The following is a 20,644-nucleotide window of genomic DNA, read 5'->3' as shown; positions in this document are numbered from 1 at the left end:
GCCTTCAAAAGCCATCGGCGACAGCGGAGAAAGGCAGCGCCTTTCTCCGCTCTCCCGTGAAGGCAGGCAGGGGGGGGGAAGACTTTTGCCCCCCGCCGGCCTTCAGAAGAGGTCCAGGACCTCTCCTGAAGGCCAGCGGGGGGGGGGGGCGAAAGTCTCCCCCCCGCCTGCCTTCAAAAGCCATCGGCGACAACGGAGAAAGGCAGCGCCTTTCTCCGCTCTCCCGTGAAGGCAGGCAGGGGGGGGGCGAAAGACCTTCGCCCCCCGCCTGCCTTCAAAAGCCGTCCGCGACAGCTTCCTCTCCCAGGAAGGCAGGCAGGGGGGAGCAAAGACTTTCGCCCCCCGCCAGCCTTCAGAAGAGGTCCAGGACCTCTTCTGAAGGCGGGCGGGGGGCGAAAGTCTTTGCTCCCCCCCGCCTGCCTTCAAAAGCCGTCCGCGATAGCGGGAAGCGCTTCCCTGCTATGCCGGACTGCTTTTAAAATGCTGGCGGTGGGGAGCAAAGCCTTTCGGCCCCCGCCGGCCTTCCTGGACCTCTTCTGAAGGCCGGAGGGGGGGAAAGGCTTTGCTCCCCACCACCAGCATTTATAACAGGTCCCCGGAGATTTCCCTATGGGCTTTCGTCTTGCGAAGCAAGCCCATAGGGAAATTCGTCTTGCGAAGCGCCTCCAAAACAGAAAACCCTTTCGTCTTGCGGGTTTTCCGTCTTGCGAGGCATTCGTCTTGCGGGGTACCACTGTACACATTTTGTACGTAATTTTGCCTGAGACACACATTTCAGCAAAGCAATTTGCCCTAATATTTTGCCCGTTGGCGCTGTGGGTTAAACCACAGAGCCTAGGACTTGCTGATCAGGAGGTCGGGGGTTCGAATCCCCGCGACGAGGTGAGCTTCCGTTGCTCGGTCCCAGCTCCTGCCAACCTAGCAGTTCGAAAGCACATCAAAGTGCAAGTAGACAAATAGGTACTGCTCTGGCAGGAAGGTAAACAGCGTTTCCGTGCGCTGCTCTGGTTCGCCAGAAGTGGCTTAGTCCTGCTGGCCACATGACCCAGAAGCTGTACACCGGCTCCCTCGGCCAATAAAGCGAGATGAGTGCCACAACCCCAGAGTTGGTCATGACTGGACCTAATGGTCAGGGGTCCCTTTACCCTTTACCTTATGCTACTTTCACTGGTACACGTACACTTCACCTTGGAATGTGCAGTTTTGTAAACTTGGAGAACTGCAAAATTCAGGGAAGTGTGAATTTCAAAGGACTGGTGTGTTCCAGTTTGCACGTTGTCTCAGAATGGACAAATTAGGAAAGTTCGCCTTTAAATGCGAGCCAAATCAAATGTCCCTACTTGAAACTGAACTCAGGACAAAACAAACAAACAAAAAAACAACCCCTGCACAAATGAGAAGTGGAAGTGTCACTGAGCTCATGACATGACACGTAACGTCTTTCTCTCTTTTACAGTCCTGGTCCCCCCCCCCCCCTTTCTGATGTCTTTCCACCTGGCTGCAAAGTAAGCAAAGTGCGAACTCAGAAACCGCAAAGAGAAGAGGGGAGGTCAGAAAACCTGCCAGCCTTTTCGTCAATGATGAAGGTGTGAAAACGAAACCGCCATGTGTGACTTACTTGGTCTTCCTGTTGAGCTCCGTTGTGCCAATCAGACTGGGGAAAGACAGAGCCGATGCTAAAAGGACCTGAGCAGGTGTCGAGATGGTGTGACAAAGATGTTCAGAACAGAAAAGCTCAAACAACTCCACACCACAAGCACCTATTTATTTACCGTATTTTTCGCCCTATAGGACACACTTTTCCCCCTCCAAAAATGAAGGGGAAATGTGTGTGCGTCCTATGGGGCGAATGCAGGCTTTCGCTGAAGCCTGGAGAGCGAGAGAGGTCAGTGCGCACTGACCCCTCTCGCTCTCCAGGCTTTGCGCATCTCTCCGCAAGCCGTGGGAGCCCGGCGCTGGGCTCCCACGGCTTGCGGAGAGCTGCCTGTTCTGGGGGCTGGGGTTGGGGGAAGCTTGGGCTTCCCCCGCCCCAGCCCCACGCCTGGGGTAAAAATTATTCCCCCCCTTTATTTCCCCCCCAAAAAACTAGGTGCGTCCTATGGGCTGGTGCGTCCTATAGGGCGAAAAATACGGTATTTAATAACATTTCTATACCGCGTGATCATTGAAAGAAACGCTCAAAGCGGTTTGTGTAAAGAATAGCGCAATAAAATTATTGGCAAAATAGGTAAAAACAATTGTTTCAAACATTCAAAAAATAGTACCGATAGGAAGCTTAAAAACAGATTAAAACACATGCTAATATTCTATATATCTGAACAGGCTTGCAATACTCTACCTACCTGCTTGCCTAACTTTTTTTAAGGACCGGAATGCAGCAGACCATATGAAGAACGAGGGGAAGGAGAACTGAACCAGAGAGTTATTTCCTCCTATGTCTGCTATGCAAATTGGGAATCTGAGCTCAGATTGGGGGGAAGAACCTGCTGAGCAACTGCTCTGTGCATATTACTTTTGGCTTTGCTGGTTTGAATTATTTTTATTAAATTTAAAGAAAGGCATGCAAAAGGAACAGTCTCATTCAATGCAAACCAATTAGCTGAACGTAAAGTGGCGTTGAGGATTGTTGCAAATAAATCATCTAGGATAACATCATCAGTTGGAAGAATTGAGCAGACAAATAAATAAAATCTTGCTCGTTCCACTTTTTAATTACCGTATTTTTTGTTCTATAAGACGCACCAGATCACAAGACGCACCTAGTTTTTGGAGGAGGAAAACAAGAAAAAAATATTCTGAACCCCAGAAGCCAGAACAGCAAGAGGGAACGCTGTGCAGTGAAAGCAGCAATCCCTCTTGCTGTTCTGGCTTCTGGGATAGCTGCGCAGCCTGCATTCGCTCCCTAAGACGCACACACATTTCCCCTTGCTTTTTAGAAGGGAAAAAGTGAGTCTTATAGAGCAAAAAATATTGTAATAAGCATCTTCCTTGCAGGTTCCAGGCTACCTTTGGCATTTTTTTCTCCCTGTGGCTCTCATGTGCCTTCAGCTCGACTGAAGATGGTTGAAGCTGCATCAAAGAAGAGTGGGGGTCTGTTCAACCTGGCATGTTTGTGCACCAAGAAAAAATCGTGGTGGGCCTTTCTCTGAGAGATGGTGTCTGCAGATGATGCAACCTTGACAGCACACCAAGAAGCTCTACAGAGACTCAAGAACCCTTTTGTCCAAGTCTGCAGAGAGTTTGGTCTTAACTTCAGCCTGCCATGTGTGAATCCCTTGCATCAGGTTGTGCATCCATAGCAGCGACCAAAGGAGGAATGACCTCTGGGAGGAACACAGAGAGAAGAAACACCATGGTTTGTCTGCAGAAGCACAACCAGACACCTCCATCTGCCCCAGCTGCAACAAAACATGTCTCTCCCATATCAGTTTCTAAAGCCACAGCGGGTGCTGCAACCTTCTAAGCATTTGACTTCACCCCCAAAGGCCCTCTCCTCCATTAACTCCCGAGACAGACGGATGCCAACAAAATTCAAGGCTATTTGTTTGGAAATCTTTCCAGCACTTGGAAATTGCAACTCTTGCTCCCTTGGTCTTCACTTCAGATCATCTTTGTCCACATCCCAAACTCTCACTGCTGCACCACATCAACCCTCTTCTGGGTTACACTTTGACTTTGTCCCTCTGTTTCTTCACTGGGTAAAGGTAAAGGGACCCCTGACCATTAGGTCCAGTCGTGGCCGACTCTGGGGTTGTGGCACTCATCTTGCTTTATTGGCCAAGGGAGCCGGCGTACAGCTTCCGGGTCATGTGGCCAGCATGACTAAGCCGCTTCTGGCGAACCAGAGCAGCACATGGAAATGCCGTTTACCTTCCCGCCAGAGCGGTACCTATTTATCTACTTGCACTGTGTGCTTTCGAGCTGCTAGGTTGGCAGAAGCTGAGACCAAACAACGGGAGCTCACCCCGTCACGGGGATTCAAACCACCGACCTTCTGATCAGCAAGCCCTGGGCTCAGTGGTTTAACCCACAGTGCCACCTGTGTCTTCACTGGGTAGGTATTGTCAATTTTAGATTACAGTGGAACCTTGATTTACAAACTTAATCCATTCCGGAAGTCTGTTCTTAAACCAAAGCATTCTTAAACCAAGGTGTGCTTTCCCATAGCAGTGGGCGACTCAATTTACAAATGGAACACACTCAACAGGAAGTGGAGAATGTTCTTATTCCAAGGCAAAGTTCACAAACCAAACACCTACTTCCTGGTTTGCAGTGTTCTCAATCCAAGTTGTTCATAAACTAAGCTGTTCTTAAACCAAGGTACCACTGTACTTGATGTGTATATCCCTGTCTAAGGAACTGGAGGAAATGTGGATGTATCACAGAACTAGAGTGTAGACCAAGTTTTTGTACACATTCCTTCAGAGTCTATCTTTCAGGGCCACACACCAACTGAGAGCAGGATGAAGCCTGTAGCGAGTGGGGCCGGAGCAAAAGTGGGAGGGACCACCCCTTCTCTCCTTCTTTCTGCTACCCCTTTTATCTGTCTTTTGTTTCGGCCACTCTGGGAACAGGATCCTGAACTAGGTGGCCATTTTGTCTCACCCAGAAGACACTTCTTACCACCTGCAGACAACAGCTTGACTGGATATTTCAAGTCAGACAGTGACCTTCAGTGTTCATTATCTCTGCAACTCTTGCCAATGTGAACCATTTCGCTCTGCCAAATCTCCACTTGCGGCTCTTGCGCAGCTCCTGAGCTCTTCCTCCTCTGTTTCCAGAGATCCACCCCACACACTTCCCACTTTTGCTGAGCGGAAGCAAGAACCAGTTTCACACCATGCTCCTGTGCATGCATGTGTCTGAAGTTCTCAAGATCTTGGAGTGCAGGAATGGCAATCAGCCCTCTTGGGATCTCCGTGGAGAGGAAATGAGGTCCCCTCAAGAATTTCAGCAAGAGGCCATGCGATGCGGATGCTTCTGTCACTTGCATCAAAGGTAAGTGTGCTGGTCCCGTGGGTTACCCAAGAGGCGAGGTCCAAGTCCGGTCCGTGGTCAAAGGTGCAACGTGGAGGCAGTGCGTTATAGCTGAAGCTGGGTGCAGGGCAGGGAGTCGGGTGAAGTCAGGAACAGGCTTGCAAGCAGGGAACCAGGGCGGGCCAGGAGCTCAGGCAGAAAAGCAGGACAGGGTTCAGGCAGGAACTAGCAACCAACAATATTGCTCCCGCAACTTGGGACTGGGGCTGGCCGGCTTTTATCTGCCCCGAGGCATAGGGCGGCCCCGATCCTCTGGTAACTCGCCTCTCCTGGCCTGGAGGCGAGCACTCCTCCTGCGGGAACTTAGTTCCCTCCGCCTCTCTGCCCTGAGCCTCTGCAGCTCAGGAGAGGCTGGAGGGTTACTGGACCCAGAGGCAACCCCAGCTTCCCCTGACGGGGCTGAGAGTGGAGCACCAGCAGGCAATGGGTCCTCCATCACCTCAGGAGTCAGAGCAGACTCAGCTGGTGCTGCACCTGAGGATCCAGCACAGGTGAGGACCCTTCAGGCTCAAGCCCCAGCCCCGGCTCAGCTGGTTCTGGAGGCGGGGAATCCTGTGCAGGATGGGATCCCTCAGGTTCAGCATCCGAGTCCGAATCCCAGGCCATCACAGCAAGAGGCACAACATCTTGCCCCACCCACCCCACTTTGCCTCTGGAACCTTTGGCACTTGGAAGATTGGCCAGGTGGGAAGCCAACCCTCAGGCTGAAAGAGGGTTCTCAACTCCTGCTGCAGGTAGCCAGCTTGTGTGAAACAAGTGTATTGGCTAGAATGTTGGACCAAGACCTGGAAAACTAGGCTTCAAATCCTCCCACTCAACCATAGGCGCCGACTCCTAGGGGCCGAGGCAATTTCACCGCCCCAAATATTCAGAGGACAATGTTCAATGTCACACAGGGCTCCCCCGATCCTCTGGAGAAGCTAGTGCCTCTGGACTCAACTCACTGTGGGCCAGTCCCAGTCTCTCGAAGCCTGACTTGCCTTGTCATGATGTCAGAAGCCAGTGTGGTGTAGTGGTTAAGAGCGGTGGACTCGTAATCTGGTGAACCGGGTTCGCTTCCCAGCTCCTCCACATGCAGCTGCTGGGTGACCTTGGGCCAGTCACACTTCTGTGAAGTCTCTCAGCCCCACTCACCTCACAGAGTGTTTGTTGTGGGGGAGGAAGGGAAAGGAGATTGTTAGCCGCTTTGAGACTCCTTAAGGGGAGTGAAAGGCGGGATATCAAATCCAAACTCTTCTTCTTCTTCATGAGGACACAAATAGGGAGGGGGAGAACCATGCGTGCATCTCCTTGGAGGAGACGTGGGAAATAGTAATAATAATACTAGCAGCAGCAGCAACAACTTTCATAGAGGAAGTTGCCTTACGCCCAGCAGAGGTTGGTCCATCTAGCTTTTGTCAACATTAAATGGCAGTGGCCATCCAGGAATTCAGGAGAGGAACATTCACAGCCCTACCTGGACATACTGAGGGTTGAACCTGGGACCTTCTGCATGCAAAACAGATGCTCTTGCCCTTTCCCATGATGCACATGTAAGTGTGATTCAGTCATTTAAAATGTCTGGCCAGGGTAGGGCAGGGAACAATGGGCAACCTTGGGTGCAGATAAGAGATGGCCAGCTTGTGGGCCTCCTGAACAAATTCAGATTGGTTAAGTTACGAAACGGTGGTAAATTAGCTGTACATATTTATTCCTGTTCTCTCTTGGCATGTTTTAATTTTTTTTTAATTTTTTTTAAAAAACATCAGCCAGAAATGTTTCTGATGGCTGTCCACAATGGAATGTTTTCACACCTTTGCTAGTTAATTGCTCCTCCTGGTTTCATCAGTTCTACAGATATGACTTCAAATGCCCAGTCGGCAGAATTCAGGCTGAACATTCATTTATGCGTATTGTCTTGAGTGTACGGACACAAAGTTAAAAGTTAAAGTTTCTTGACGATCTGAGCCTGGAAAAGAAACTGTTGCGTTTCTTAAAATCAAGAGTTTCACTTCTCTTCAGTCTGGCCTGGGTTATTCCAGTACAACAAAAGAGGTTTAAAGATGCTCTCTCTCTTTTTTTTATAAGATATTTATTAAGATTTTTTAACATATTACAATAAAAATGGAAAAAGAAAAACAAAAAAACAAAATAAAAACAGTTTAAAAAACAACAACACATTAATTTTCCGTTTCTTATTTTCCTTAAGCTTATTTCCCTGGACCTCCTCATACCTCCCTTTTTTGTATTCCACTTAGGTTTATTAGCTCAGCAAATCCTTACCATTAAGCTTTTACCCATTTATAAGCCTTTTTTCATATTCTCTTAAAGCATTACAGCTGGAAACCACTTAATTTCTATCCAACATCCTTCTAACATTCATTAATTTTACAATATTTCTGTAAATAATCTTTAATTTTCTTCCAATCTTCTTCCACCGACTCTTCTTCCTGGTCTTGGATTCTGTCAGTCATTTCTGCCAATTCCATGTAGTCAATCAAGGTTTAAAGATGCTCTCAAGGCAAATCTAAAAAGAAATGCACAGAAAATTGGGAAACACTGGCCTGCGAGCGCTCCAATTAGAAAATAGCCTTTACCAAAGGCATCATGGACTTTGAAGAAGCATGAACTCAGGATGAAAGGGAGAAATGAGCTAAGAGGAAGGCAAATTTGGCAAATCCCTACTGTGATCAACTCCTACCTGGAAACCAATGTCCCCACTGTGGAAAGACGGGTGGATCCAGAATTGGCCTCCATAGTCACCTACAGACACACCGTTCATGGAAGACAATCTTACTCGGCTACGAGTGATCGCCGAAGAAGATTCCAAATGTCAATACAGCCAGCCAGTACACTCCCTCTGATCCAGCTACTCCTGTTTGTAAGGCAACAGATAAAGTAGAGTTGACTGCAGGCACATAGCAAGAAAATGTGCAGCTGTTAGGGAGCCTTTCACCAGCAGAATCCCAACCGGCTCAAATCTACTCAGATAGGGAGTGTTTCAATTCGGTTCCAATTTGGGTTGCACTTTGCCTAAGGTTCTGCCTGTTGGGTTCAGGTTCAGTCCAGCCAAGGCTTGGCACTGGATTCAGCCTACCTTCAGGACAATGTTGCCAACCATTTTACCAGTCGCTGCTCCTGCGCTTATAATAATGAACCACAGGCTTTAGCCCTGTGCTAGAAAGGGATTCGCGTCATCGATCCTGCCGGGCAAGCTGTTAAAACAGAGGCTGGTGGGAATGCACAGAGACCTTGCTCTGATTTTGAAGTTCAGGCTCAAGGCAGAAGCCTTGCTGTGATTCAGAGTGAGATGAAAGGAGAAGGTGACGGGTAGGGAGACCTAAACTTTTAGTGGCCCTTGTGAAGGTTGCACTATTGTAGCTGCGTTTCAACCACATTGCAGTGGAAGACCTTAAAAGGTAAAGGGACCCTGACCATTAGGTCCAGTCATGGCCGACTCTGGGGTTGCGGCGCACATCTCGCTTTATTGGCCAAGGGAGCCGGCGTACAGCTTCCGGGTCATGTGGCCAGCATGACTAAGCTGCTTCTGTCGAAGCAGAGCAGTGCACGGAAACGCCGTTTACCTTCCTGCTGGAGTGGTACCTATTTATCTACTTGCACTTTGATGTGCTTTCGAACTGCTAGGTTGGCAGGAGCTGGGACCGAGCAACGGGAGCTCACCCCGTCACGGGGATTCGAACCGCCGACCTTCTGATTGGCAAGTCCTAGGCTCTGTGGTTTAACCCACAGCACCACCCGTGTCTGTGGAAGACCTTAGGTGTTAGCTAAATATGAAAAACAGGGGCAGTTGCAATCTGAGCCATGAATGGTTATTTTTGATTCAGGAGCCAGTCTATGAATACTATGGCAATATGATGGTAACATTTGACTGGATTTGCAGGATCTACTACTTGTATAGCTAGCACATATGAAAACCCATATTGATACTGTGATGTGTGATATTTCAGTGAATCAGGCATAATTGGTGCAGACTGGGGGCTCCTCCAGAATTCCCTTTGTGCCATATTTTCCAAGCAGTTCTCTCTTTTTTTGGTCCCTGTGCTTTCGTTGGGCGAACCCATGTTTTACCATTGAATCGGAGAAAATAGCAACCAGTCCCGTCCCCCCCGGGTTTGCCATTTGCTCTGATTCAGCAGCAAAACTCAGGTTTTCCCAGGGAAAGAATTGGACACCCTCAAAAAAGAAAGAGAGAAATAGAATGCTCAGACAAAGAGATTTAAATACTGGATCTGTGCTTGGAAAGTGTGGTGCAAAAGGTGGCCTGGGTGAGTCCTTTCTGATGCGAAACACTTCTGCAATATGTAGCGATGCCTATTCACACACACGCGCGCGCGTGCACACACACACACACACACACACACACACACACACAGAGTTTTTATTTATTTTCATGGTACAGAAGATACATTTTGAGAAAACAGCTGTTACAACAGTAAACAACTTGCCCTGATAAAATCACTGGCTTTTATCATGTCATGTGTTAAAGTTTCATTTGATCATGCCACATTTCCTCACGAGTGCTGGGTGGATTCCTGCCACGTTCTGAACAATTTATGCGTTTAATAAACATTTGCGATGCCTATTCCGGGTGACTCGGGTGATGTACACTTAGGAGGAAGATTTCATCTTTTCATGCACTTGAGACAACGCTCTCTTTCTTCTACATGCGCTTTAAAAATACAAGATCTCTGTACATGTTTGCATCTGGTGAGGGGAACAGGTTTGGTAAAAACAGTTGGTGATCCTAAATCAATTAATGATTCATTGTGATGAAATATAGTTTATCAGCTTCTGGCTTCAAGTATGCATGCGCGTGCACACACACACACACACAGACACACACACAGCTTTCTTTCCCCTTTTTAATGTACATAATGGATTCCACTGAGGGAAAGTAGGTTTCACTCCTACTTTCCACTTGATGCTGAATTTCTTATTGAGAAGGGCCTCTTTCAAAGCCTCATTGGGAGGTTTCTCTCTGCCCTGGATTCTTCGACCCATCCAGTCATCGCTGAGAGGAGGGGGACACGCACTCTGCACGATGTCAGGAGCCTTGGCAGGCCAGGGGGAGGCAAATCTCCAGCCCCCTTTCATGCTGTGCAATCACACCATACTTTTACCTCAACAGACTTCCTGCCCTCCGCTCAGCAGAGAGAGGATATAAAATGGTCTAGGCCAGATGAAAGGCTCCATCTTCTGAAGAACCTCCTCCCGTGTACTCCGTTGGGCTGCGTGAAGTCTAAACACTTCTAGCTATGGTGAGTTTCTCCATCTCTGGTTATATTTGTGATTATATAATCAAATAAGGCATAGACAGTGCTGAATCTAATCTACTTTGCTCTTAAAACTGGGTTAATTGTTACCGTATTTTTTGCTCTATAAGACTCACTTTTTCCCTCCTAAAAAGTAAGGGGAAATGTGTTTGCGTCTTATGCAGCGAATGCAGGCTGCGCAGCTATCCCAGAAGCCAGAACAGCAAGAGGGATTGCTGCTTTCACTGCGCAGCGATCCCTCTTGCTGTTCCGGCTTCTGAGATTCAGAATATTTTTTTTCTTGTTTTCCTCCTCCAGAAACTAGGTGCGTCTTGTGGTCTGGTGCGTCTTATAGAGCGAAAAATACGGTATGTGTGTGTGTTTGTGTGTGTCATTTTCCCCATCCACAGAGAAGTTGCCTAAAGTGGGTTACTAATATGAAAGAAAACCTACCAATAACACTTAGCTGGTGATATTGTGGTCTGGGTTTTGATGGGGCTACGCAGGTTTGTAGACTGCACATCCCATAAAGCCGTGGGCAGGGAACGCAAAATTTTACAGAGCATGGGTGGGTGGGGAGCCTGATGCCTTGAAAAAACAAGCGTGGGGACAGAATGATAGAATGGCTGAGTTGCAAGGGGCCGCAAGAGTCCAACCCCCACCTTGCAATGCAGGAATATTTTGCCCAGCATGGAGCACAAACCCACAACCCTGGGGTTAAAAGTCTCGTGATCTACCCACTGAGCTACCCCATGTGAAATAATTTAGGAACACACAGTTTGCCAGAGGGCATTGAAGGTAGGAGCTGTTCTCACTAGACTGCTAGCCTTGTTTGAATGGAGCTGAATATCAGGCTGCATTCAGATCAGAAATGGGGAATCTGTAGCCCTCCACATGTTGTTAGACTGCAACTCCCAGCACTGACCACGCTGGCTGGGCTGACGGACGTTGGGAGTTCAGCATTGCCTAGAGGACCACAGGTGCCATATCCCAGATATTAGATTCAAACTTCCAGCATCACCGTTCTAATAAGCCCCTCTGAGACATTTAAAGAATCAAGAGTTGTGCCGCGAGAAGCAACATTGCCAAAAGCACGGACAGCCACCCATCCAGATTTGCCTTCTGAGATTATTTTGCAGCCTGATCCTTGTTGTTGCTGTTGTTGTTGTTTAGTCATTTAGTTGTGTCTGCCTCTTTGTGACCCCATGGACCAGAGCACGCCAGGCACTTCTGTCTTCCACTGTCTCCCGCAGTTTGGTCAAACTCATGCTGGTAACTTGGAGAACACTGTCCAACCATCTCATCCTCTGTCGTCCCCTTCTCCTCTTTCCCAACATCAGGGTCTTTCCCAGGGAGTCTTCTCTTCTCATGAGGTGGCCAAAGTCTTGGAGCCTCAACTTCAGGATCTGTCCTTCCAGTGAGCACTCAGGGCTGATTTCCTTAAGAATGGAGAGGTTTGATCTATAAGGCATTCCCTATGTTTCCCTCCCTGATCGCACTGCCCTAGAGGCATGTGCAGAGTTCTTTTAAGAAAAACCTGTGATTGTTCCTATCAGCCTGATCCTATGTGCATACAATTGGGGAGCAGGGAGTCCTATTGAGCTCAAGGAAGCTCACTCCCTGGTGTTCGAAGGATTCCAGTCTCAGATTTGTTTCCTCTAAAGCTACAGAGGAGCAAAACAGAGAACCCCCTCTAAACCTATTTCAGGTGATACTATATATGTCTCTAATCCTCAAGAAGATAACTCTCATGAGCAACAAACCAACGTTACTGATGAAATGGATACGCCACATGGGGATATTTATGACACTTATATTGAAATAAATGGGGTGGGGGCTTGCAACTGTAGAACAGAGATTCATACATAACTATTTTAGAGACTGCTGCTGCTGCTGCAGTTGACTTTCATTTGCAACACATGACCTGTAATAGCTTTTCTTGTTAGTCGCTGGATTTTGACTGTGCTTGCCATGATTGTAGTAATGGTTTTGCTATTTTTCTTAAATCTTGTTTCAATGTATTACCTGCCCTTCACCCTAAGGTCCCAGGGTGGGTCACGACATTTTAAAATACATTGAAAACAGTTTAAGTTTTGGAGAGAGACTGCAGGTCAGAAAAGACGACGCTGTGCTAAGTGGGTCAAGATGCTGACAGAAAATAAGGCATCCCGTATGCTTCCCTCCCTGATCTCACTGCCCTAGAGGCATGTGCAGAGTTCTTCTTTTAAGAAAAATCCGTGATTGTTCCTATCAGCTGTTTGGAGAGAGGCAAAGGAGCTTGATTGCCTCCTTCCAACTTGTGCAGGATACAAACCAGGTCAGGCTATTTATCTGTCCATCTGTGACCTATGCGGCGTGCATTTATGGGATGTCACAACTCAAGGCTCTTCAGCTATGTGCACACCATACATTTAAAGCCCATGCACGCACCTCAAGAAATCCCGGGAACTGTAGTTTGTTATGGGTGCAGGGGAATGCAGCTGTGTGCAGGCAAACCACAGTTCCTGGGATTCTTTGTGTTTGTGGGGGGGGGGGAGTGCTATACAGTGGTACCTCGGGTTACATACGCTTCAGGTTACATACGCTTCAGGTTACAGACTCCGCTAACCCAGAAATAGTGCTTCAGGTTAAGAACTTTGCTTCAGGATGAGAAAAGAAATTGTGCTTCGGCGGTGCGGCAGCAGCAGGAGGCCCCATTAGCTAAAGTGGTGCTTCAGGATAAGTACAGTTTCAGGTTAAGAACGGACCTCCGGAACGAATTAAGTACTTAACCCGAGGTACCACTGTAAATGTAAAGTGTGTGCCTTTGTTGTTTTTGCCAGAACAGACTTATCAGGGCTGGAAACTGTGACTGACTCAGGGGCTCTCTGGGGTGACTCACCTGCTGCCTGATTCCTTTCAGAGTTCAAGGTGCCAGGAATCGAACACAGGGCCTTTGCTTTCGTGGTTGCTCATGTGTTGTTGCCCCTGAACTCCCAGGCTTGTCCACATTTATCTTGGTACAGAGCAGCTGGCTGGAGCAACGGCTGCATTTTGAAGTGCACAGCTCTGGCAAGAGTGTGGGGCTCACAGCTGAATGGGAGCCAAAGGTTCCCCCTCCCCCAGCGCACTTTCACAGCAGATCTCTTTGAGCCAGTGTGGTGTAGTGGTTAAGAGCGGTAGTCACGTAATCTGGGAAACCGGGTTCGCTTCCCCGCTCCTCCACATGCAGCTGCTGGGTAACCTTGGGCCAGTCACACTTCTGTGAAGTCTCTCAGCCCCACTCACCTCACAGAGTGTTTGTTGTGGGGGAGGAAGGGAAAGGAGAATGTTAGCCGCTTTGAGACTCCTGAAGGGGAGTGAAAGGCGGGATATCAAATCCAAACTCTTCTTCTTCTTCTTCACATTCCATGATCATTGCATCTTGGCCGACAGTGACAAAAGTAGTTTTCTTCTTCTTTTAATCTTTTTAACCGGGCCTGTTTGAAGCTGTAGAGCCCATAAGACGGCTGCCTACGGTGATCAGATTTCATCCTCCTGGTCGACTTGAAACGAGCCGGCCGGAATCAGGAGCGGCATTGGACCTTAATTCAGGAGGAGGGTGGAATTTGACCCAGTTCGCACTTAAATGCAAGCTCACTCAATTCGTTCTCCAAAACAACACAAAAACTGAAAGGCAGCCGTCCTTCGAAACCCACACATCCGAATTTTGCACATCCGAACGTCTACAATTTAATGTTGTATTTTAATCTTGCTTTTAAGTTGTATTCATTCAACTTGTTTTTATTATTGCTTGTTAGCCACCCTGGGCCCGGCCTTGGCTGGGGAGGGCCGGGTATAAATAAAAATTATTATTATTATTATTATTATTATTATTATTATTATTATTATTATTACAGAAATGCATATGCTACCATAAAGTGTGCATTGCATTGGACGTATTAGGGAAATCAGACATTATATAACATTGCTTTGGAAAAAAATGTGTAAAATGAGAAACTGAGGAGGAACAAAAAATTGCCATACTTGTCCCTCCCTGAGCATAATGACAATTGATTCTGGGGGGAAAGCTCAGTTAATTTAAAAGGGAAGATTTACACTGGAGTAAAGGATGCAATATGTGTGTTTGGCTCTTTCTTTTTCTTTTCTTTTTTCTTTTTGCTGTTACCTGCATTGAACTTGTTTAGAGCAACATTTGACGTGTTTCCTGGAAGTGTGTGTGCGCATTTAACCGCGTTCTGGAAAGTTACTATTCTTGGGTTAACCCAAAGTTGGTTCTCTTGCAGGAATGCAGCCCACATGTGTGTTTGGTGTGTATGAGACAGAGCAGAAGTATTATTTCTCATGGCTATCACACACTCCCCCCCCCCCCACTCCTAAACTGCCATCTCTGGCACGCAGTCCTGCAGGCCAGGATCGTTTACTAGAACTAATTATGTACAGTGGTGGATTCAGGAGCATCGCAAACGATGTGCAGCAACCATTGTCTTGTGCTTGTGGTGGGGAAGCTGCTTCAAAGGGTGCGATGTGTCAGGGCGGAAGTTGAGGGGGTGAGGAAGGGAGAGGGACCAGTGAGAAGGTAGCGAGGGAGACATGGAGATGGGCAGTGGCAAAAGAGAGGGGGGGGGGAGAGAGAGAGAGAGAGAGAGAGAGAGAGAGAGAGAGAGAGAGAGAGAGAGAGAGAGAGAGAGGAGGTGCGGAGAGGAAATGGCTGCTGACAATGTAGGGGGAGAGATAAGGTTGCAGATAAGGTTGCAAGAAATAGAGATGGGTGGGGAGGTGATGCGAGAAAGAGGAGGGGGCGAAAAATTGAGAAAGGAAGGGGGGCAAAGCTGTTCTTTTGTGTCCTGCTCATGATGTTCCCAAGAGTCCTTTACTTGACCACTGTGGGAATCAACATTCTAGGCCCGATAAGAGATGATTCAGCAGGGTTCTTGCTGCACCCTTAGGTCAAGCAGGTTATCTGGAAGTATGAATTTAGGTAATAATAATAATAATCATCATCTAGGGACGCGGGTGGCGCTGTGGGTCAAACCACAGAGCCTAGAACTTGCTGATCAGAAGGTTGGCGGTTCGAATCCCCACGACGGGGTGAGCTCCCATTGCTCAGTCCTGGCTCCTGCCAACCTAGCAGTTCGAAAGCACGTCAAAGTGCAAGTAGATAAATAGCTACTGCTCCGGCGGGAAGGTAAATGGCATTTCCATGCGCTGCTCTGGTTCGCCAGAAGCGGCTTAGTCATGCTGGCCACATGACCCAGAAGCTGTACGCCGGCTCCCTCGGCCAATAAAGCGAGATGAGTGTCGCAACCCCAGAGTCGGCCAAGACTGGACCTAATGGTCAGGGGTCCCTTTACCTTTACCTTTACCAGAGTATTTCGCACACTGGTTTCTTCCAGCTGTACCTGGAAATGCCAGGGGTTGAACCCAGGGGCTTCTGTGTGTGCAAGGAAAATGCCCTGCTATGACCCCCAGTTTCCCCACATGGAGAAAATGCTGGGGACCCAGCCTGCACCAAGGTTCTGTTTGCTTGGAAGGAGATCTATGATGATTCTGCGATGGATGGGATTGCAGTTATACAGTGGTACCTCTTGTTACATACGCTTCAGGTTACATATGCTTCAGGTTACAGACTCCGCTAACCCAGAAATAGTACCTCGGGTTAAGAACTTTGCTTCAGGATAAGAACAGAAATCGTGCTCTGGCAGCGCGGCGGCAGCAGGAGGCCCCATTAGCTAAAGTGGTGCTTCAGGTTAAGAACAGTTTCAGGTTAAGTACGGTCCTCCGGAACGAATTAAGTACTTAACCCGAGGTACCACTGTACTTGAGTACAAGCTGAGTGATGTCGGACTAATGAACACCTCAAAGTTCACTGCTCCCCTATCAGATTTTTAGGGCAATGCTGTCATTACCCCTGAAAGGGCTTTTGGAGTCTAAAACTCAGCGAATATCTCTGACTAATTCCAAAACTGCCTGTCTTTTGTTCTCTTTTTTACACACACAAACACACACACACACACACACACACACACACACACATACTGTGATGACATTACCGTATTTTTTCCGTGTATTAGATGAGGTCCCCCCCCCTGGAAAACTAACCTCAAAAATGGGGGGCTCGTCTTATACACGGGTAGTGCATCGGGGGAAGGAGGGCTGATGAGAGACGCGAGGCGGAAATTGCCAGCGGTGTTTTTGCGAGTGAGTTATGGATGCGTCCAGGGCTGCTGCGGATTGGCTGCTGTTGCGGCAATAGGGTGGGCGATTTGCGGTTCCTGTTGTGTTGCGTTCAGATGATTGGTGGGCTCGTTGATGCTCACAATCCTCCCCCCAAAAAAAACTCAACAACTCTGGGGCAATCCTCCCCAAAATAGCTCAACAACTCTGGGCAACTTCCCCCCATTTTCCTACACTTGAGTCCCCCAAAATAGGGGGCTTCTTATACATGGGGGCGTCTTATAGACAGGAAAGTACTGTACCTCAAGCAAGGGCAGGGGAGTCAAAAGACAACTCTGCTTTTGCCATACTTTTGCCTCAGTGGGAGAGATGAGCAGTAGGGTCCTTCCATCAGGATTGCCCCCAAACCAGCTCTATCAAGCACTTCCTCATGCCCCCGAGCTGAGGGGGTCATTATAAGAACTATTATTTAAGAATTGGCACCTAAGTTTTCTCAGAGAGGGGCTGTCTAGTTTTGATTGATTGTCTGTAAGCCACTCCAGGAGCCTTTTTTTTGGGGGGGGGGGTAAAAATGCTCTAATTAAATAACAAATCAATAATACCACACTTGGGGAGGGGGAGACAAACTGCCAATATGTGCTAACTTTGGAGAGCCAAAGGTACAACGAGAGAAGCGTCTTCCTCTGTGCTGTGCTCACTCGTTCCCCGAATGACTCTGTTGACAGGTTTCGAAAGATGTGGTGGTGTCTTGAAAGCCTGCAAAACCGCCTTCACCAGAGATGGTGGAGGGGCGAGCGAAATGAAGTGCGTACACCACAAGGAACCAACGAGCTAAGCGTCCCCTCTTCAACTCTCAGAACTAAGCTTTAGAGTCGTGGGGCCGGTGAGGCGACGCAGGAGTGGGGTGAGGGGCAAATGAGGGGAGGGGTCCCAGTGGAACAGCTGGGGAATCCTAGTGGTGCTTCAGGTTAAGTGGTGCTTCAGGTTAAGAACAGTTTCAGGTTAAGTACAGACCCCCGGAACGAATTAAGTACTTAACCCAAGGTGCCACTGTATATGCTGCAAGCTGCCCAGAATGGGTGTGGCAACCCAGTCAGATGGCCGTGGTACAATTATTATTATTATTATTATTATTATTATTATTATTATTATTAAAATATACTCAGAGTCGAGAGTGGATTTCATGCTCTTTATTCAGCTCATAGTGGTGAGGAGGAATCATAACAATTATTATTATTCCTTTTTAGTCTTATGTCTGGAATCCAGGTGAGGAAGCTGACATTGCCTCTTTCATGGACAACAGCACATACCTCAACTACTATGACAGCAACAATGACACCTTGCTCTGTGGCTCCGACACCATCCAGGCCTTCAGGCGCTATTTCCTGCCTCCCTTCTACATCCTGATTTTCCTCCTGGGCCTCTGTGGGAACATGATGGTGATTGCTGTCTTGCTGCGTGCCAAGGAATCCCTACCTGGGACGGATGTGTTCATCTTACACCTGGCTGTCGCAGATGTCCTCCTTGTCTTGACCCTTCCATTCTGGGCCGTCCAGGCCGTGCACAGCTGGGTCTTTGGGGACGTAATGTGCAAGATGGTTGGCAGCGTTTTCAAGATCAACTTCTACGCTAGCATCTTCTTCCTGGTCTGCATCAGCTTCGACAGGTACCTCTCCATTGTTTACGTCATTCGCATGTACAACAGGGGCAGATCCTCTCTCATCTTCCTCAGCTCGTTGGCCGTTTGGGTCCTCTGCATTCTCCTCACGCTTCCGGATTTCATCTACCTGACCTCTGAACCCGATTCCCGCCAAAACACCACCTCGTGCACCCTCAATTTCCCCCCGGGCTCGAGCTCAGCCAAGTTCTTCATCCGCATCTTCAGCCAACTTCTTGCCTTCTTCCTCCCACTGGTAGCGATGACCTGTTGCTACATCAGGATCATCCTCAGCCTCATGAACTCCAAAGGCTCCAAGAAGAACAAGGCCTTCAGAGTCATCCTGGCTGTGGTGGTGGTCTTCTTCCTCTGCTGGACTCCCTATCACTTGGTGGAGTTTATCGAGAACCTGATCGACTTCAACGCCCTGCAGAAGGATTGCGAGTGGGAGGCCAAACTGGACATGGCCGAGACGGTCACCACCAGCTTGGGGTTCTTCCACTGCTGCCTCAACCCACTGCTCTACGCTTTCGTGGGCGTCAAGTTTCAGAACAGGTTCCTCAGCCTTCTCGAATCCTTTGGCTGCGTCAGCCATGCGTTCCTGCAGAGACATGCCAGGAGCTCCAGCCACAGGAGAGATTCAACTTGGTCTGAAAGCACAGAGGCCTCCTACTCGGGGCTCTAGGAAGCCTAGAGTTTCCCTGTTCATCCAGAGTTTCCCAGCCAACAGCTTTTAAGAGAGTCGAAAGTGGCATCCCTTCTCGATGCACCCATGCATTTACATTTGCCCCACTCTCAACACCAACCAACCTGGGTTTACAGATTTCTGAAATAACACCCACACACGCCCTTCACAACCTATTTGCCGGGGGTGACAGTCAGATGAATGTTCACACTGTGTGCAGCGGTTGTTTCTTTCGTACCGCTTTTTAAAAACAGCGAAAAAGGTATCACTAGGCTAGCGCTGAATGGAGCCTCCTGAGGTCTGGGCCTCAACGTAATTCAAAAGTAGACTTCCAAGATTCCGAAGAACTACCCTTCAAAATATGGGTTTGGAGAAATGTCCATTTCCATCCACCAGGATTTTCTAGGGGTTTTTTTTGGAAAGCTTTCTGGTGAACATAGCTATTTCACACTTCACTTACACAAGTCACACCCCTTTGGTGTTTACGTTCAGGTTTTGTTTTTTTCTTCACTTCCTCACCACAAAGTCTCAGACGAAGAGTTGTGACTTCAGAGTCTCTGAGACTCGCACCCAAGACATTTTGAATGTAAATATTTTTGGAACTTTGGAACTTCCACCCAGTGAACAACATGGAACCAGAGAGCTCTCTTGAGCTCACGCCCGGCTTCTGGGATTCCCACAGATGTCTAGTTGGCCACAGTGAGAGTGGGGTGTTGGTCTAGCTAGGTCAGGGGTATGGAATCCTTTTCCGCCAAGGGCCATGTTCCCTTATGGGGGCCACATCCCAGTGGTGGGTGGGACCAGAGGCAAAAGCAGGTGAAGGAACAAGTGTGCATTTTTTTACTTTTGTATTGGGGAGGGGCAGAGAGGGAATACAGCAAAGGTGAGGTTTCTGATATGCACACACATTTCTCCATCCATGCAAGTAAAGGCAGGATCACAGGCCAGGGGCACATTCCTTCCAGAGAGGGGAGCCAAGTGGGTGGGGGCAGGGGGCCACCACCCCAAATTTCCCCATTACACACCCGCATGCCCTGCTGTGTGTGCGAATGACGCCAGGACGCCCCATGACATCCACACATGGTGGGTGGCATGCTGACATCACGTGGCCTAGGGCCACTCAGTCACGGGGGCAAGGCAGCTTGCATGCTTCCATGCACGACCCTCCAAGTGTCCCTGTTTTCCAGGGACGGTCCCAAATTCACAGAAGCCGTCTCAGCTTCTGACTTGATCCCGGAATGTCCCACTTTTCCTTAGGACGTCTCTATTTTCATTGGAGAAATGTTGGAAGGCACGGAGTTTTGCGACCCCGCAGCCAAGGAGATAAGTAATTATACAACCTTTAGAAGACGTCTGAAGGCAGCCCTGTATAGGGAAGCTTTTAAATGTTTAATGCTTTATTATGCTCTTTTATATGTTGGAGGCTGCCCAGAGTGGCTGGGGCAGCCCAGTCAGATGGGCAGGGTATAACTAATAAAACTATTATGGAATAAGACGTCCCTATTTTCATTGGAGAAATGTTGGGAGGATGCTCTGAGATAGGTGTTTGGCCTGATCCAGCCTGGTTATATTTCCATGGGATGTCCAAGGGAGCCTATTGAACCGGGTGCTGGAGCCAAATACGTGGGGAAGACTGATGCCTTCACACCCTGGTCATCAGCTTCCAGCTGTCCCCTGTCAGAAGCATGATGCTAGGCTAGATGAGTGCTTGGTCTGACATAGCAGGAATCTTCTAAGGTTTTTCGGTCGGTTCCATGAGCGCCTGAGCATCTCATCTGCCACAGCTGTGCTCACAAAGAAAATATGTCATGGGTGAGTGCCTGTACCTGCAGCTCCCAGAATTCTTTGGGGGAAGCC

At 48.4% G+C, this 20,644-nt stretch overlaps 1 protein-coding gene across 1 annotated transcript; it reads left to right on the top strand.

Moving 5' to 3' along the window:
* Window positions 1–3,989: 3,989 nt before the first annotated feature.
* Window positions 3,990–20,280, top strand: CXCR3 (C-X-C motif chemokine receptor 3). The gene is made up of 3 exons (XM_083515950.1): window positions 3,990–4,998; window positions 10,166–10,295; window positions 17,693–20,280. The coding sequence occupies exons 2-3, from the start codon at window positions 10,293–10,295 to the stop codon at window positions 18,785–18,787; spliced, it is 1,098 nt and encodes a 365-aa protein (XP_083372076.1). The 5' UTR covers window positions 3,990–4,998; window positions 10,166–10,292; the 3' UTR covers window positions 18,788–20,280.
* The last annotated feature ends 364 nt before the right edge of the window (window positions 20,281–20,644 follow it).

Source organism: Podarcis liolepis (genome assembly GCF_965112155.1).
Source record: "Podarcis liolepis genome assembly, chromosome: 7".
Lineage (NCBI taxonomy): Eukaryota > Metazoa > Chordata > Lepidosauria > Squamata > Lacertidae > Podarcis > Podarcis liolepis.
This window is presented reverse-complemented; position numbering and strand designations above follow the sequence as displayed.